General features: G+C 45.1%; 1 protein-coding gene across 15 annotated transcripts in view; it reads left to right on the top strand.

The window, feature by feature from the left end:
• Window positions 1–16078, top strand: part of ARAP1 (ArfGAP with RhoGAP domain, ankyrin repeat and PH domain 1) — a 386059-nt gene extending 369981 nt beyond the window's left edge. For all 15 annotated transcript variants that reach the window (XM_077451137.1, XM_077451134.1, XM_077451138.1 and 12 more), the window contains 3 exons: window positions 1163–1315; window positions 14061–14098; window positions 14957–16078. In XM_077451137.1, coding sequence (XP_077307263.1) covers window positions 1163–1315; window positions 14061–14078 — 171 coding nt within the window. In that variant the 3' untranslated portion in view covers window positions 14079–14098; window positions 14957–16078. The remainder of the gene's footprint in view (window positions 1–1162; window positions 1316–14060; window positions 14099–14956) is intronic.
• The last annotated feature ends 3505 nt before the right edge of the window (window positions 16079–19583 follow it).

Below are 19583 nucleotides of genomic sequence, written 5' to 3' on the forward strand. Positions count from 1 at the left end.
ACTTCCAGTGACCAGTATGAGAGAGTGAGAGCGATAACACAAATTTAACACACCTGCTCCCCATTCACACCTGAGACCTTGTAACACTAACAAGTCACATGACACCGGGGGAGGGAAAATGGCTAATTGGGCCCAATTTGGACATTTTCACTTAGGGGTGTACTGACTTTTGTTGCCAGCGGTTTAGACATTAATGGCTGTGTGTTGAGTTATTTTGAGGGGACAGGAAATTTACACTGTTATACAAGCTGTACACTCACTACTTTACATTGTAGACAAGTGTCATTTCTTCAGTGTTGTCACATGAAAAGATAGAAGAAAATATTTACAGAAATGGGAGGGGTGTACTCACTTTTGTGAGATACTGTAACAAAATGTGTAAAAAGTGAAGCGATGTGAATACTTTCCGGATGCACTGTATGAAATGAAGATAATGAATCTGCTCTCACCACCGTCTGTCGTATGTTTCTTCCTGCTGCCATGCGAGCGTCCAGCATCTTGGTATGGCCAAGTAACCCAGCAGGGAACAGGAAATCCATCTGGCGTGCAAAATGCCAATAATTCCATATGTGTCAGTCCTCAGTAAGTACAGTACAGTCCTCAATAAGTAAAGGATGCATGCACAGCTGAGCCTGCTGACTTTGCGTTTGAATGAGTGGATGGATAGGACAACTTCAAAGCTGTAAAGCTGTATAATGAGTTGAGTTGAGAGGTATCTTGCTATAGCGCGGTCTTACCCCGAAGGGTCCCGTCAAGCCTGGAGAAAAAAAAAATACCCCGGGGACTAATATGTGCCATCCTGTGTGATTGTATTACTATCTAGCTACCAATAAGTACAGCAAGAGACATGCGGGGACATGTAACAGCACCATTTTTTACAATGTTTTTAGGAGCCCCGTTGGGGGCTTTGGTGAAACCTCAGGGGTCTTAACAGACCCCCGATGGCTCACTTTTGAGACAGAGCTTCCCCAGTCCCTTTTTCTGCAGCCAAGCAGCAGGGAGAATCTGAGCAACACAGGGCAATTAGGGTCTGCCAAGGCACACCTGCCACACCCTGTGCGCATGGCTATGTCTATATGACCCATCTGCATTGACCTCATTAGATTAACTGATACCATCATTTTATGTCCATGAATGACATTTTGTTTGTCTTTTTTTCCAGTATGGCAGTCTGTGGCCAGTAGAGTCAATGCCGTTGCGGACACGGAGCTCCCGGCAGGATCCGTCACTTGGGAACCGATCGCTTATTCCTATTCGGGGGAATGACATGGATATAAGGAGAAGTATAGCTGCCTTCACAGCAGACCCGCTAACGGTGAGTGGCATTGTAGACCGCGCCATGTATTAATCTACACTCTAAGCCAGAGGTCTCAAACTGGCGGCCCTCCAGCTGTTGCAAAACTACAAGTCCCATCATGCCTCTGCCTGTGGGAGCTATGCTTGTAACTGTCAGCCTTGCAATGCATCATGGGACTTGTAGTTTAGCAACAGCTGGAGGGCCGCCAGTTTGAGACCCCTGCTCTAAGCCCTTGTACACACGGTCGGACATTCCGACGGAAAATGTCAGATCGGACCGTGTTGTCGGATAATCCAACAGTGTGTGGGCTCCATTGGACTGTTTACGTCGGAGTATCCGACGGACCAAGTTTTCCAGCTGGGCTATAAAATTTTCCGACAACATGCTCCGATCGGACTTTGTCCGATCATGTGTAGAGAATTCCGATCGGACAAAGTGGCACGCATGCTCAGATCAAATTCCTAGACCAAAGCTATTGGCTACTAGCCTGAACGTAGTCCCGTTGTAACAAAATAACGTCATTACGTTATGTACAATCGGATTTTCTGACAACTTTGTCTGACTGTGTGTATGCAACAGTTTTGGACAAAATCCGTCAGACAAAATCCGACGGATTTGGTTGTCGGAATGTCGGACTGTGTGTACAAGGGCTAAGAAATGACTTGCCTGCCTGGGGCACTGCTTCTCCTCCAGGGGTCGCAGTTGTGCACTCGGCAAAAATTCAATCTGTCGCCAGCTGTTCTGGGTACACCATCCCTTCTGCAGTCTGATTTCGTGGAGGGGTGTTCCTAATCCCACCGGCATAGCCCTCTGTGTTCCCAGAGGGTCTAGAGCAGCCTTTCTCAACATTTTCAGCACAGAGGAACCCTTGAAATACTTCTCCGGCCTTGAGGAACCCCCTGCTAAAAATTAGAGATCTACAACTCATGATACATTAGTGTGATGGTCAGTGAGAAGAATGGTCCTTACACTTGTGGTCAGTGGGAAGAATGGTCCTTACACTTGTGGTCATTGGGAAGAATTACCTCCTTACACTTGTGGTCATTGGGAAGAATGGTCCTTACACTTGTGGTCATTGGGAAGAATGGTCCTTACACTTGTGGTCATTGGGAAGAATGATCCTTACACTTGTGGTCATTAGGAAGAATGGTCCTTACACTTGTGGTCATTGGGAAGAATGGTCCTTACACTTGTGGTCATTGGGAAGAATGGTCCTTACACTTGTGGTCATTGGGAAGAATGGTCCTTACACTTGTGGTCATTGGGAAGAATGGTCCTCACACTTGTGGTCATTGGGAAGAATGGTCCTTACACTTGTGATCATTGGGAAGAATGGTCCTTACACTTGTGGTCATTGGGAAGAATGATCCTTAGACTTGTGGTCATTGGGAAGAATGGTCCTTACACTTGTGGTCAGTGAGAAGAATGGTCCTTACGCTTGTGGTCATTGGGAAGAATGATCCTTAGACTTGTGGTCATTGGGAAGAATGGTCCTTACACTTGTGGTCAGTGGGAAGAATGGTCCTCACACTTGTGGTCAGTGGGAAGAATGGTCCTTACACTTGTGGTCATTGGGAAAAATAACCTCCTTACAGAGAGCTAAAAAGATCAATGGTGTCAGTGGGAACTTATCTGAGAGGCAGAAATTGCCCAATGCTGAAGGAACCCCTAGCAACCTCTGGAGGAACCCTAGGGTTCCACGGAACCCCGGTTGAGAATCACTGCTCTAGAGGCATTCTCATTACACCAATGATGTCACCTCTGGACAGCGTCAGCTGACATACGGCTCCACCTGTGTTGTAGAGCTGTTCCTCTTTTGGTCAAGCACCCAAGATTTTGTAACTTGATTAAAAAGACTTGATTAACTCCCAATAAATCATTCAGGCCCCATCACCAGAGCCCCAATTTGATCAACCTAGATGAGGGTAAGTGTTCTGTCCAAGTGCCTTTCAACCGCTCCCCCAAAACAACTTTATTCTTCATGCCTTCTCTATCCCAGTTGCTTGTAGTCCTGCCATATCCTAGGCAAAAACAAATTCATGGCTCCCTAGTTTGATTGTTTTTGCCTCTAGAACATACTGCATATGTCAGAGAAGTGCTCCACTTTGGGAATCTTCAAGCGTGTTATCAAAGCTCCAAACTTTTTGCCAGAAGACGCCAATATCACTGACCATGGAATGAGACGACTGAAGTACACTGAGCTGGGTTCCGTGTCACATTGCTAAAGTCTGGTGGTCTCCTTAGATCCTCCTGTGACCAAGAAGGAGTATCACACAGCAATCTGAGATGACTATTGTGGAACAATGGGCAAGCAGAAGAAGTGAGCAGGAAATTCTGGTCTGCTTGCTGCTGCTGCAACTGCCATATTCATCACCACCTTGGAAATGTGGATTTTGGACGTTGGGTGTGGGAGTTACTCTTCACAGACATGCTTCAAGACATCTATTGCCAGCTAATTCTGGCTGTCAAAATGAGACAAATGACTGGCACTGTTGTGAAAAAGAAAGGTGATGTACAGCATTTGTTACTGTTTAGACCAGCCATACTCAACCAGAGAACCCTAGCGTTCTTCCAGAGAGGTTCCTTGACCTATGGTTGATTGACCTGTCATCTTAAGGTACCTGCATATTTCTGGGTCCTACACCACTCGTCAGAGCCAGCGGCATGACACTAGAGATCTTCCCAGCTGTCTGTACAGGTGGCATTCTGGTCACCACAGTAAGGGAGGTCATTTTTTTCTATTGGCCACCAATGTGTAGCAATATGGGCTACAATTGCAACAAACAGTTATTCCCTGCCCTATCTGTATATCATATCCCTCTAGTGCCCAGTGTTACTAAACTGACATCATATTTGTCAACCAAATGGATTGTGGTTTTGGTAGTTCCAGCAGATGGCTGTTCCCCTGCATGACTATACACCCGGACTACATATCCCATGGATCTTTGCTACCATCAGGGAGACTGCTGGGAAGAGCTATAGAAGAAACCAAGAACCCGGCCCCAGGCTCTCTTCTTCCTTGGCCTTGTGCATGAGAGATCTCTCCGTGCAAGGAAAGGAAGGTCGTGGGTGACCGTCCCAAGCGGGTCCGCATCCAGCCGTCTATCCGGGACTTGTTGTCTGGAAGGCGCTGAATCGGCTTGGTCGTTGGTGAGAGGGCAATTGCTTACCTTTGCAAACATTTCCTTGGTTGTTTAACTGGGACACTGTGTACAGAGAACTTTCCCTTGGGAATACTTCACTGCACTTCTATTCGAACACTCTACATAGGCATCTTTAGCTATAGTCATCACAAGATATAAGACCAACTTGTTACTACACCTTATTGGATATAGTTAATGAGCTCCGACTGCCGGTGAAGACCATCAGATCTGCAACGGGGACATTCTGTCATTACTGCCTAAAGGGCCCTACTACCATCCTTGTTTGGCTTCATCTCTCATTAGGATAAAAGGTTGAACAGGCCGGCCTGGGTTTCTCTCTCTAGAAGTATTGTCAGAATTGATGCTTAACTTTTGCTTATCTTCAGGTTATGTCAAAGTGGTATTCCATTGTACATGTATGTATATAGTATCCTGTTGTTGCCAACTTTCCTAAATGGAATTATTAGAGGAATCATTCTGCTGAGTTTGTGCTGTTATTGAAAGTTCAGTTGAACCATTTACCTCCTTTGTGCAACAATATCTTATCTGAAGTATTCCAGTAAACGTTAAGAGAATATAAACGTATTGAGTGTTGTCTTATTACTTAAAGGTGCCGCAATGATGTTTACAGGGTCATGGCGATGCAGATGAGCAGGAAAATCCCAGCCGTCCCCAAGGGGGGTCGTGCTACAAATGGAAGGGACCCTTTTTCACTGACCATCAATGTAGGGGGTATTTTTCCCACTGGCCCTGATTGATTAAGTTTAGCAAGGGGTTCCCAGACACCTGAAAATTAGTTAAAGGACTACTCTGATGTAAAAAAAAAAAATTGGGAAAGGATGGTTAGGCTCCTCTTTGTTTCATTCATGGGATGGTCTTTGATCTGCAAAACATGGCGGTTAAAGAAACCCTACCAGCAGGGGCGTTAATAGGTCTACAAAAGATCTGGTGCTTGAGCCCATAGCAGAGAAGTAAAGAAAGTTATACGCTTGGGCGGGCATACACATGTATATAATATAGGGATATATATATATATATATATATATATATATATATATATATATATATATATATATAGATCCACTCCTTACATCAGGGTCACCAGAGAGAGGGCGGACAGTGAGAGATGATATAATCTCTCTGCTGCCGACGGCTGCACAGTAAGGGCGGAACAGCGATGATGCAGGGCGGGCGGTGAGAGATGTAATTTCTGCTCTCTCGCCCGCCCGCTCTCCCAAGCTGCCTGCCCGATTTTCCAGCTCTTCCGTGCTGCCCGCCACATGGCTGCAAAGTGCCTGTGGTTGGGGACTCCTGGGACTCCAGGCTGTAGCCCCAAAAGCCACCCCCTAGTGACGCCACTGCCTACCAGTATTAATAAAAAAAATTCTTATGCCGCGTACACACGACCGGACTTTCCAGCAGACTAGGTCCGACGGAATCAGTTCATCGCACAATCCGATCGTGTGTGGGCTAATCTGATCCTTTTTCATTTAAAAAATCAGACGGACCCAGAAATAGAACACGTTTCAAATGTGTCCGACGGACTCAATTCCTATCGGGAAAACCGTTCGTCTGTATGCTGGTCTGACAGACCAAATACGACGCATGGGAAGCTATTGGCTACTGGCTGTTGAACTTACTTTTTTAGTCCTGTCTTACGTCATCAAGTTCAAAATGAACGGACTTTCGAACGGACTTAGTCTGTTCATGTGTGGGCAAGTCCGTTCGTTTGGAAAGTCTATCAGAACCCAGCTAAAAGTCATTCGGGAAGACCGGCGCACCTAGTCTGCCGGAAAGTCCAGTCGTGTGTACGCGGCATTATTAACCTTTAAGAGAGAAGTATGGGCAAAGCTTTTTTTGGCCATACTTCTCTTGTGGGTCATAGGAGTGCATTTATTTGTTAAAGCCCACTAAAGCCTCCTCTTTTTTGACATCACAGAGCCACTCCAGGCTCTGGAAGGATCCTGACCATATTGTCGGGATCCCTCCAGATGACTGATCGGCAGCTGGCTCAGCCTCTCAGCGTGCAGCTGTTTTTTTTACCATCTATTTTTTACCACCCTTCCCCACTACCCCCACAGCCCACATGTGTACACATGCCTTTACAAAATTGGAAAGCATTTTTTTTTTTTTTTGAATGGTAGCTTTTTTATGCCTCCTTCCTCATCTAGGTGAGAATTGCATTGAGATGATTGGCATGTCACATCCCAGGAGGCAGTGTTTTACTATAGGGCTTGGTGGGTCAGGAGATTCCACACATGTGTCCATACATGACGTCCCGAATGCTTGGCAGAGACCTGCGGCACATGCAAGATCTCTGATATCAGAACCCAGGAATCCCCCTGGGCTTGTGCAGACAGGCCGCATGCTGAGACCTGCAGCATGGGGATGTTTAAAGATGGCGGTGTAGCAGGGGGCAGCTGGAGACAAATATTGCTGGGGTGATGTTCCCCTTTAAGTAATGACCTAATCAGTGGGACCATAGTGGAAATGTGAGAATTGCTCTTCTTCATCAGAGGTGGGCAGGTGCAGGAGCTGAAGTGGTTAAAGCACTTCCAACATTTCAATTAAAACCAGAGGCATAATGAACGAGGAGGTGTGTAGCAAGGGAGAGAGGCACGCATCTACAGCCCCTCACTTGTTTTACATATACAGCAGCTCTGACAGTCTCATGCTTCAGGCACCGTACTACTTGAAAAGGAGCTTCAGCCAAGAGAGAGAGAGAGAGATTCTGTCTAATAGGAGTTATTTTTTATGATGGGTTCAGTGGGATGCAGATGAGAAACGTCTCAGGAATAGGAGTGCGGTGATTGACAAGCCATTGCGGCGATGTGAAGATAAGTATACGCTGTTCCTGTCTGTCTGGCGGGTAGAAGACAGGAGGAGAGAGCGCTATATCCTTCATTTCATCTCCGTTTTCTTTGATCACTTCAAAAGCAGGATGAGATTCCCTCTAATCGCAGCTAAAAGGGGTCACAGTGAAAGAGGCGGTGTCATTCGTGGTCAGAGAGCGGCGCGGTCTTATCGGCTTTCCGGGCTATATTACAGGTAGCAGTTATACAGAATACAGGCGGACAGAGGAGATGACTAAAGAGGAACTCTAAGCCCTTGTACACACACGATTGGAGATTCTGACGGAATGTGTCCTATCGGACCATTTTGTCAGATATTCCGACTGTGTGTGGTCTGCATCGGACTGTTTCCTTTGGAATATCCGACAGACCAAGTTTTCCAACTTGCTGCTAAAATTTTCCGATAAAATGCTCCGATCGGACATACTCCGATCATGTGTAGCCTACTCCGACGGACAAAGTGCCACGCATGCTCAGATCAAATTCCTAGACCAAAGCTATTGGCTACTAGCCTGAACGTAGTCCCGTCGTAACGAAATAACGTCATCACGTTATGTACAATCGGATTTTCCGACAATTTAGTCCGACTGTGTGTATGCAACATCACTTCCGGACCTCTTCCGGAATTAATCCGTCGGAATTACTCCGACGGATTTGGTGGTTGGAACAAATAAGCCCCATGCATTGTGTAGATGTGAGAGTGAGCTTGGTGGCCATCCCATTCCAAAACATTGTCCATTATTATGGTGTTCCTTGTGGCTGTAACAGCCTCCACTGTTCTGAGAAGCCTTTCTAAAATATTTTGGAGGGTTGAGTTTTGGGAGTTTGTGGCCATTTGTGTTGTAGGATGAGAAGACCTGGATCGTAATCAGCAGTTTATCCCAAAGGCATTCAGTAGGGTTTGATGTGCAGGCCACTCAAGTTCCTAACATTGCGCTAGGTGGCCACCCCACTTCCAAAACCATGGCCATTAATAAGGAGTTCCTTGTGGATATAACGGCCTCCACTCTTTTGAGAAGTCTTTCCACAAAATTTTGGAGTGTTGGGTTTTTGGCCATTTGTGAAGTACATAGTTACATAGTAAGGTTGAATAAAGGCACCAGTCCATCCAGTCCAACCTGAGTGAGTGTCTACAATTGCCCCTATCCCTGTACATTGCACACTCACATCAGTCCCTACCCTCAAAGAGCCCACAATCCAAGGTCCCCATTCATATACTAGGGCCACTTTTGGACAGAAGCCAATTAACCTACCTGCATGTCTTGGGAGTGTGGGAGGAAACTGGAGTACCTGGAGGAAACCCATGCAGGCACAGGGAGAACATGCAAACTCCAGGCAGGTAGTGTTGTGGTTGGGATTTGAACCAGTGACCCTTTTTACTGCTGGGTGAGAGTGCTACCCACTACACCACTGTGCCACCAGATGAGATAAGTAGGATGAGAAGAGTAGGATGAGAAGAGTAGGATGAGAAGAGTAGGATGAGAAGACCTGGCTTGTAAATGGCAGTTCTTACCAAAGTTGTTCAGTAGGGTTAGTTGTGCAGACCACTCAAGTTCCTGACAATGAGCTTAGTGGCCATCCCATTTCCAAAACCACGGCCATTATTATTGAGTTCCTTGTGGCAATAACAGCCTCCACTGTTCTGGAAAGTCTTTCCATGATATTTCGGAGGGCTTGGTTTTGGGAATTTTGTGGCCATTTGTTACGTAGGATGAGAAGACCTGGCTCATAACAGCTCATCCAAATAGTGTTCAGTAGGGTTAGGTGTGCAGGGCGCTCTAGTTCCTGACAGTGAGCTGGGTGGCCATCTCATTCCACAACCATGGCTATTAATATGGAGTTCATATGGAGAAGCCTCCACACTTCTGGGAATGTTTTCTACAAGATTTGAAGGGTTGGGTTTTCGGGAGTTTGTGGCCATTTGTAATGTAGGATGAGAAGACCTGGCTCATAATCGGCAATTCGTCCCAAAGGTGTTCAGTAGGGTTGGGTGGGCAGGCCACTCAAGTTCCCCCACACAAATCCATGTCTTTATGGAGCTGGCTTTGTACACCGGAATACGGTCATAATTCAGTAGAAAAGGGTCTTCACCAAGCTGTTACCACAAGGTTGGAAGACCACCGTGCTCTAACACAGCCTTCCTTAACATAAAGGAACCTTTGAAATAACTTTCAGGTCTTGGGGAACCCCTGCTAATAATACTGTATGACAAAATGATTTTCCATAGTAACAATGAAATTAAATAAATCATAATATGGTCAAGAAAGAAATGTATGCAGTGAAAACTGTATTACTTCTCTTGTCAGTGGAAAAAGAATGCATTTAACATTTGTCACTGGGAAAAATTGGCCTTACATTAGTGGGCAGGGGAAACGGGCTCAATTACATTGGTGGTCAGTTGAAAGGGCCTCTGTTGATTTGTGGTCAGTGGAAAATGACTCTTTGCATTGGTGGGAATGTTGCTCCTTACATTGGTGATCAGTGATAAGAATGTTCCTTACATTGGTGATCAGTGAGAAGAATGTTCCTTACATTGGTGATCAGTGAGAAGAATGTTCCTTACATTGGTGATCAGTGAGAAGAATGTTCCTTACATTGGAGGTCAGTGGGAAGAATGTTCCTTACAGTGGTGATCAGTGAGAAGAATGTTCCTTACATTGGTGATCAGTGGGAAGAATGTTCCTTACACTGGTGGTCAGTGGGAAGAATGTTCCTTACATTGGTGATCAGTGGGAAGAATGTTCCTTACATTGGTGATCAGTGATAAGAATGTTCCTTACATTGGTGATCAGTGAGAAGAATGTTCCTTACATTGGTGATCAGTGGGAAGAATGTTCCTTACATTGGTGATCAGTGATAAGAATGTTCCTTACATTGGTGATCAGTGAGAAGAATGTCCCTTACATTGGTGGTCAGTGGGAAGAATGTTCCTTACATTGGTGATCAGTGAGAAGAATGTTCCTTACATTGGTGGTCAGTGAGAAGAATGTTCCTTACATTGGTGATCAGTGAGAAGAATGTTCCTTACATTGGTGATCAGTGAGAAGAATGTTCCTTACATTGGTGATCAGTGAGAAGAATGTTCCTTACATTGGTGATCAGTGGGAAGAATGTCCCTTACATTGGTGATCAGTGAGAAGAATGTTCCTTACATTGGTGATCAGTGGGAAGAATGTTCCTTACATTGGTGATCAGTGAGAAGAATGTCCCTTACATTGGTGATCAGTGAGAAGAATGTTCCTTACATTGGTGATCAGTGGGAAGAATGTTCCTTACATTGGTGATCAGTGGGAAGAATGTTCCTTACATTGGTGGTCAGTGGGAAGAATGTTCCTTACATTGGTGATCAGTGAGAAGAATGTTCCTTACATTGGTGATCAGTGGGAAGAATGCTCCTTACATTGGTGATCAGTGAGAAGAATGTTCCTTACATTGGTGATCAGTGGGAAGAATGTTCCTTACATTGGTGATCAGTGAGAAGAATGTTCCTTACATTGGTGATCAGCGGGAAGAATGTTCCTTACATTGGTGATCAGTGAGAAGAATGTTCCTTACATTGGTGATCAGCGAGAAGAATGTTCCTTACATTGGTGATCAGCGAGAAGAATGTTCCTTACATTGGAGGTCAGTGGGAAGAATGTTCCTTACATTGGTGATCAGTGGGAAGAATGTTCCTTACATTGGTGATCATTGGGAAGAATGTTCCTTACATTGGTGGTCAGTGGGAAGAATGTTCCTTACATTGGTGATCAGTGAGAAGAATGTTCCTTACATTGGTGATCAGTGGGAAGAATGCTCCTTACATTGGTGATCAGTGAGAAGAATGTTCCTTACATTGGTGATCAGTGGGAAGAATGTTCCTTACATTGGTGATCAGTGAGAAGAATGTTCCTTACATTGGTGATCAGTGGGAAGAATGTTCCTTACATTGGTGATCAGTGAGAAGAATGTTCCTTACATTGGTGATCAGTGAGAAGAATGTTCCTTACATTGGTGATCAGTGAGAAGAATGTTCCTTACATTGGTGATCAGTGAGAAGAATGTTCCTTACATTGGTGATCAGTGAGAAGAATGTTCCTTACATTGGTGATCAGCGAGAAGAATGTTCCTTACATTGGTGATCAGCGGGAAGAATGTTCCTTACATTGGTGATCAGTGAGAAGAATGTTCCTTACATTGGTGATCAGCGAGAAGAATGTTCCTTACATTGGTGATCAGCGGGAAGAATGTTCCTTACATTGGTGATCAGCGGGAAGAATGTTCCTTACATTGGTGATCAGTGATAAGAATGTTCCTTACATTGGTGATCAGTGGGAAGAATGTTCCTTACATTGGTGATCAGTGGGAAGAATTCTCCTTACATTGGTGATCAGTGGGAAGAATTCTCCTTACATTGGTGATCAGTGGGAAGAATGTTCCTTACATTGGTGATCAGTGGGAAGAATTCTCCTTACATTGGTGATCAGTGAGAAGAATGTTCCTTACATTGGTGATCAGTGGGAAGAATGTTCCTTACATTGGTGATCAGTGGGAAGAATGTCCCTTACATTGGTGGTCAATGAGAAGAATGTTCCTTACATTGGTGATCAGTGGGAAGAATGTTCCTTACATTGGTGATCGGTGAGAAGAATGTTCCTTACATTGGTGATCAGTGAGAAGAATGTTCATTACATTGGTGGTCAGTGAGAAGAATGTTCCTTACATTGGTGATCAGTGAGAAGAATGTTCCTTACATTGGTGATCAGTGGGAAGAATGTTCCTTACATTGGTGATCAGTGGGAAGAATGTTCCTTACATTGGTGATCAGTGAGAAGAATGTTCCTTACATTGGTGATCAGTGGGAAGAATGTTCCTTACATTGGTGATCAGTGAGAAGAATGTTCCTTACATTGGTGATCAGTGGGAAGAATGTTCCTTACATTGGTGATCAGTGGGAAGAATGTTCCTTACATTGGTGATCAGTGAGAAGAATGTTCCTTACATTGGTGATCAGTGAGAAGAATGTTCCTTACATTGGTGATCAGTGAGAAGAATGTTCCTTACATTGGTGATCAGTGAGAAGAATGTTCCTTACATTGGTGATCAGTGAGAAGAATGTTCCTTACATTGGTGGTCAGTGAGAAGAATGTTCCTTACATTGGTGATCAGTGAGAAGAATGTTCCTTACATTGGTGATCAGTGGGAAGAATGTTCCTTACATTGGTGATCAGTGAGAAGAATGTTCCTTACATTGGTGATCAGTGGGAAGAATGTTCCTTACATTGGTGATCAGTGGGAAGAATGTTCCTTACATTGGTGATCAGTGAGAAGAATGTTCCTTACATTGGTGATCAGTGAGAAGAATGTTCCTTACATTGGTGATCAGTGAGAAGAATGTTCCTTACATTGGTGATCAGTGAGAAGAATGTTCCTTACATTGGTGATCAGTGAGAAGAATGTTCCTTACATTGGTGATCAGTGGGAAGAATGTTCCTTACATTGGTGATCAGTGAGAAGAATGTTCCTTACATTGGTGATCAGTGAGAAGAATGTTCCTTACATTGGTGATCAGTGGGAAGAATGTTCCTTACATTGGTGATCAGTGAGAAGAATGTTCCTTACATTGGTGATCAGTGGGAAGAATGTTCCTTACATTGGTGATCAGTGAGAAGAATGTTCCTTACATTGGTGATCAGTGGGAAGAATGTTCCTTACATTGGTGATCAGTGGGAAGAATGTTCCTTACATTGGTGATCAGTGAGAAGAATGTTCCTTACATTGGTGATCAGTGAGAAGAATGTTCCTTACATTGGTGATCAGTGGGAAGAATGTTCCTTACATTGGTGATCAGTGGGAAGAATGTTCCTTACATTGGTGATCAGTGAGAAGAATGTTCCTTACATTGGTGATCAGTGGGAAGAATGTTCCTTACATTGGTGATCAGTGGGAAGAATGTTCCTTACATTGGTGATCAGTGAGAAGAATGTTCCTTACATTGGTGATCAGTGAGAAGAATGTTCCTTACATTGGTGATCAGTGGGAAGAATGTTCCTTACATTGGTGATCAGTGGGAAGAATGTTCCTTACATTGGTGATCAGTGGGAAGAATGTTCCTTACATTGGTGATCAGTGAGAAGAATGTTCCTTACATTGGTGATCAGTGAGAAGAATGTTCCTTACATTGGTGATCAGTGGGAAGAATGTTCCTTACATTGGAGGTCAGTGGGAAGAATGCTCCTTACATTGGTGATCAGTGGGAAGAATGTTCCTTACATTGGTGATCAGTGAGAAGAATGTCCCTTACATTGGTGATCAGTGAGAAGAATGTTCCTTACATTGGTGATCAGTGAGAAGAATGTTCCTTACATTGGTGATCAGTGAGAAGAATGTTCCTTACATTGGAGGTCAGTGGGAAGAATGCTCCTTACATTGGTGATCAGTGGGAAGAATGTTCCTTACATTGGTGATCAGTGAGAAGAATGTTCCTTACATTGGTGATCAGTGAGAAGAATGTTCCTTACATTGCATCTTACTTGTATCAGGACTGTTGAGAGGAGGATGTATTGGGTCAGGGTGCTGGGGTATTTTCAGTAAGGTATTTCAGCACCCTGCCAGTCCCTTCTACCAGCCATATCTGCATAGATAAGCAAGTAATGACGTCACCAGGTCCAATATAAGGTATATAATGAAAACAGGTTTTGTTGATGAGGAGGGAAGAAGGAACCAAGGAAGTGTAAATAGAATCAGATTCAACTTGGTCTCTAACGTTGTGTTTCTTGTTTATTTCAGCTTCTGGGAAATGTATGAGAGTGGTGGAGGGTCTCCAGGTAAGTTCTGTTTTGTCATATACAACCTGACTCTACAATCTTTTTACAAAATCTGCTTCAGATTCCCAAACAACAATGTAATGTGAGGACACACCTAAACTCTCCATTACATTGATGTTAGTAGATGTAAAGGAAATTTAAGTTGCTAGACGACACGGGATGGTCTGGAGGTGCAATTGAGACAGTTTGTGAAAAGCCATGTGGTTGACACAAAAAACATGTGGAAGAAGGTGATCTGGTCAGATGAGACCAAAATTGAACTTTTTGGCCTAAAAGTAAAACGCTATGTGTGGCGGAAAATGAACACTGCACATCATCCTGAACACACCATCCCAACCGTGAGACATGGTGGTGGCAGCATCATGTGGTGGGTATGATTTTCTTCAGCAGGGACAGGGAAGCTGGTCAGAACTGATGGGAAGATGGATGGAGACAAATACAGGACAATCTTAGAAGAAAACCTGTTAGAGTCTACAAAAGACTTGAGACCGGGGCGGAGGTTCAGCTTCCAGCAGGACAACAACCCGAAACATCCAGCCAGAGCTACAATGGAATTATTTAGTTCAAAGCATATTCATGTGTTAGAATGGCCCAGTCAAAGTCCAGACCTAAATCCCATTGAGAATCTGTGGCAAGACTTGAAAATTGCTGATCACAGACGCTCTCCATCCAATCTGACAGAGCTTGAGATATTTTGCGCAGAGGAATGGGCAGAAAGGTCCCTCTCTGGCTCAGTGGCTGTTTATAAATGGCCTAAGGCATGGGAAATGGTTAAAAAGGCCTTCGGGAGGTGGTATCAAGGCGTTAATATAGTAATATATAATGAAACGCTCCGTTTTTTTTGTTGTTTTTTTTTAGGTGTGAATTACGTTGGAGATACCCTGCTGGAAGGATCCAACCCATTGTAGGAGGTCTTCCCTGCCTCCAGGACGTGTTGACCATTCTTGACTTGGACTACTGCATGTGTGCGCATGTGTGAGATCGCCATAGCAAACGGATGGCGACTGGACTTGCGTTACAGACAAACCTGCAAGACTTGGGATGTGTATAGAGGAACTCGATGCCTTGTAGATAGTCTTTTCTTCCTTCAAGATTCCTATGGTTTTTTTTTCAATGCACTAACAAAATAGACACAGCCTAGGAAATGCAACTGATTAAATGTCTATTGAATGGGCTACAACTGATCACATACATTATGGCGCCCCCAATGGCATGCAGTGGGTATGACCATTTCATGTATCTCCTTTCACTGCAGGGGGGCTAAGAAATAGGCCTGTTTGTGAGTTCTTCCTTAGATTTTTTTCATAATAATTGATGATTATCTGTGTTTCATCATGAAAAATCATCTTTATCGTGACCATTCGTTATCTATGATCATTCCACATCACCCACCATTGAGGTTCTCATATTCTGGTGGAGGTCATGGAGGATTTTAGGGTAAACAGGTCAAACCACAGGCTTATGTTGGCCCAGCTACAGACTTGAGCTCCTATTGAGGGATCTTTATAGATTCCATGGACAGTTGTATCTTTAATGGGTTCTGGGCCTTCCCTTCCGGTTGGATGCGTGTAGAACAGCTTCATCGGGAGCTTCCCAAAGGCCATCATTTTGGTTTCCAAGACCATAATACCCTCTTTTTTAGGTTATGGTCTGCTGGACATTTCATGAAGAACTGTAACATTTAAGATGGGTACCAACTTCAGACACAAATTGAAGAGATGCATTGCCTGACCATCCACTAAATCATCATCCAACTGATATCTAGTGGTATGAAGACCATCATCTTCTGGATTTTCTCTGGTTCTAAAATCAGGATGGCGCCATTGGGCCTAGCGTGTCCTCCTGGTTCTGACCACCATGTAACATCTTATACTAAGATACTTTGGTTTGTATTTAACAGAGAAACTAGATGACAATCTGGGATCTAGATGTTTTTATTGAATTCTCATTTGTTAATAAAAGAAAAGTGTTTAATGTGTATTTTTTGGTGTACCCCCAAAGGTCTACATTATTTAAAAAGAAAAACAAAGTTCAAAATGGACAATACAACTAATACTGATATTTTAGTTCTAGCTTTGGTCTTCTTTATAGGTCTTTTATGGTGTAACAGGCAGAGAGCCCCCTACCAGAATTCATGTCTCTAGTCTTGTCTACCTGGGAGCTTTTGGTGTTCCCGTCCTCTATGGGGTGTCCTGCCCACCTTTGTGTGTTCCCGTCCTCTATGGGGTGTCCTGCCCACCTTTGTGTGTTCCCGTCCTCTATGGGGTGTCCTGCCCACCTTTGCGTGTTCCTATCCTCTATCCAGTGTCCTGCTCACCTTTGTGTGTTCCTGTCCTCTATGAGATGTCCTGCCCACATTTGTGTGTTCCCGTCCTCTATGGGGTGTCCTGCCCACCTTTGTGTGTTCCCGTCCTCTATGGGATGTCCTGCCCACCGTTGTGTGTTCCTGTCCTCTATGAGGTGTCCTGCACACCTTTGTGTGTTCCCGTCCTCTATGGGGTGTCCTGCCCACCTTTGTGTGTTTCAGTCCTCTATGGGGTGTCCTGCCCACCTTTGTGTGTTCCCGTCCTCTATGGGGTGTCCTGCCCACCTTTGTGTGTTCCCGTCCTCTATGGGGTGTCCTGCCCACCGTTGTGTGTTCCTGTCCTCTATGAGGTGTCCTGCCTACCTTTGTGTGTTACCATCCTCTGTGGGGTGTCCTTTCCCACCTTTGTGTGTTACCATCCTCTGTGGTGTGTCCTGCCCACCTTTGTGTGTTCCCATCCTCTATGAGGTTTCCTGCCCACCTTTGTGTGTTCCCATCCTCTATGAGGTGTCCTTCCCACCTTTGTGTGTTCCTATCCTCTATCCGGTGTCCTGCTCACCTTTGTGTGTTCCTGTCCTCTATGGGGTGTCTTGCCCACTTTTGTGTGTCCCTGTCCTCTGAGGTGTCGTTTCCACCTTCTATGGGGTGTCCAGCCCACCATTGTGTGTTCCCATTCTATATGGGGTGTCCTGCCCACCTTTGTGTGTTCCCATCCTCTATGAGGTGTCCTACCCATCTTTTTTGTGTTCTCATCCTCTATGGGGTGTCCTGCCCACCTTTGTATGTTCCCATCCTCTATGAGCTGTTCTGCCCACCTTTGTGTGTTCCTGTCCCCTATAGGGTGTCCTGTCACCCTTTCTGTGTTCCCATCACCTATGGGGTGTCCTAGCCATCTTCGTGTGTTCCCTTCCACTATGGGATATCCCACCAACCTTTTTGTGTTCCGTCCTCTATGGGACGTCCTACCCAACTTTGTGTGTTCCTGTCCCCTGTAGAGTGTCTTCCTTACCTTTGTGTGTCTCTGTAGCCTATGGAGTATCTCTGCCCTCCTCTACGGGGTGCCCCCGCTCACCTTTGTGTGTTCCGGTTCCTTGTGGGGTATCCTGCAAACCTTTGTGTGTTCCTGTTTCCTGTTGGTTGTCTCTGCTCACCTTTGTGTCTTCTTGTCCCCAATGGCATGTCCTGCCCACCTTTGTGTGTTCCCATCCTCTACGGGATGTCCCACACACCGTTTTGTGTTCTGTCCTCTATGGGATGTCCTACCCAACTTTGTGGGTTCCTGTCCCCTGTAGAGTATCTTACTGACCTTTGTGTGTTTCTGTAGCCTATGGAGTATCTCTGCCCTCCTCTACGGGGTGCCCCCGCTCACCTTTGTGTGTTCCTGTTCCTTGTGGGGTATTCTGCCAACCTTTGTGTGTTCCTGTTTCCTGTTGGTTGTCTCTGCTCACCTTTGTGTCTTCTTGTCCCCAATGGCATGTCCTGCCCACCTTTGTGTGTTCCCATCCTCTATGGAGTGTCATCCCCACCTTTGTGTGTTCCCATCCTCTATGGAGTGTCATCCCCTCCTTTGTGTGTTCCCATCCTCTATGGAGTGTCCTCCCCACCTTTGTGTGTTCCCATCCTCTATGGAGTGTCCTCCCCACCTTTGTGTGTTCCTGTCCTCTATGGGGTGTCATCCCCACCTTTGTGTGTTCCCGTCCCCTGAGGTGTCCTGCCCACCTTTTGTGTGTTCCTCTCCTCTGAAGTGTCCTTCCCACCTTTGTGTGTTCCCATTCTTTATTGGGTGTCCTGCCTACCTTTGTGTGCTCCTATCCTCTATGAGGTGTCCTACCCACCTTTGTATGTTCCCATCCTCTGAGGTGTTCTGCCCACCTTTGTTCCTGTCCCCTATGGGGTGTCCTGTCAACCTTTCTGTGTTCCCATCCCCTATGGGATGTCCCACCCACCTTTTTATGCTCCGTCCTCTATGGGACGTCCTACCCAACTTTGTGTGTTCCTGTCCCCTGTAGGGTATCTTACTGACCTTTGTGTGTTTCTGTAGCCTATGGAGTATCTCTGCCCTCCCCCATGGGGTGCCCCCGCTAACCTTTGTGTGTTCCTGTTCCTTGTAGGGTGTCTGGTCAACGTTTGTTTGTTCCTGTCCTATATAGCATGTCTCTGCTCACCTTTTTGTGTTCCCTTCTCCTATAGGATATCCCACCCACCTTTGTGTGTTCACTATGGGGTGTCCCACCCACTGTTTTTTGTTTATTTCCCCTATGGGGTGTCCCTGCCTACCTAGGAACCCCAAGATCTGTCTAATGAAGGCACCATGAAATTAAAATGTCAGAAGATTTAAATCTCTGGCATTCACCAAATACTGAGGTTCTGGGTGGATGGATACAAAGTTACAACGTACAGTCTGATCACTGGGTTGGGGGAGACTGAAGAAATGCTTCTTCCTGCCTGCAGCAGACTGGTGGACATCCTTTGAGCATGGTCAAAATCATCACACTGGAGATCAAGGACAGCTATTTAATGATAAAAGGTGGAGCTTGTCTGATAAATGATCCTGTTGCTGTCGGGATATGTCGGGAATTTTTCATTCAGACTTTAAAAAGTTTTTGAAATGTACTCTAAAGCGAACATTTTGTCCAGATCTTCACATTGGATCCGATGTGTTGAGCAATCCCCGCATTCGATGTGTTTTGTTCCTGTGCATTTTAATGTGTTTTAGATGTATTAAGATGTTCTGATTTGAGGTTTTGCAGTTTCCAAGGATACGGCGGGTGAAACATTTACAAATCGGGAACTTTTTATTTAATCGTCTCTCTCTGTGTGTGCTCTGCATGTGTCCTTGTGCACCTCGGGGGAGGTTCACACCAGGCTGTATTGGGTGGACTCTACCTTTTTAACTCCTCCCTCCGGCCTTCCCTCCAGTCTTGTACAGTTTTACCGGCTCCTCTCCTGGACTGAAATGTCTTCCTCTGATTTCACCGCACACTATGAGTAGGGTGACCACATTTCCAAACTGCCATTTGGAATTTGGACCCCCAAAAAATACTTTTTTGGGCAACTTTTGGGGTGGGGGGGTGTCACATCTTTAGCTCTGAGGGGGTTCGTGCTGGGACTTGTAGTCCTTTAATTTTGGGGGGTTGACATCCTTAGATATCAGGGGTTCATGCTGGGACCTGTAGTCCT

The sequence above is a fragment of the Lithobates pipiens genome, unplaced genomic scaffold, assembly GCF_037356315.1.
Source record: "Lithobates pipiens isolate NorthernLeopardFrog02 unplaced genomic scaffold, aLitPip1_a1.2 Scaffold_23, whole genome shotgun sequence".
Lineage (NCBI taxonomy): Eukaryota > Metazoa > Chordata > Amphibia > Anura > Ranidae > Lithobates > Lithobates pipiens.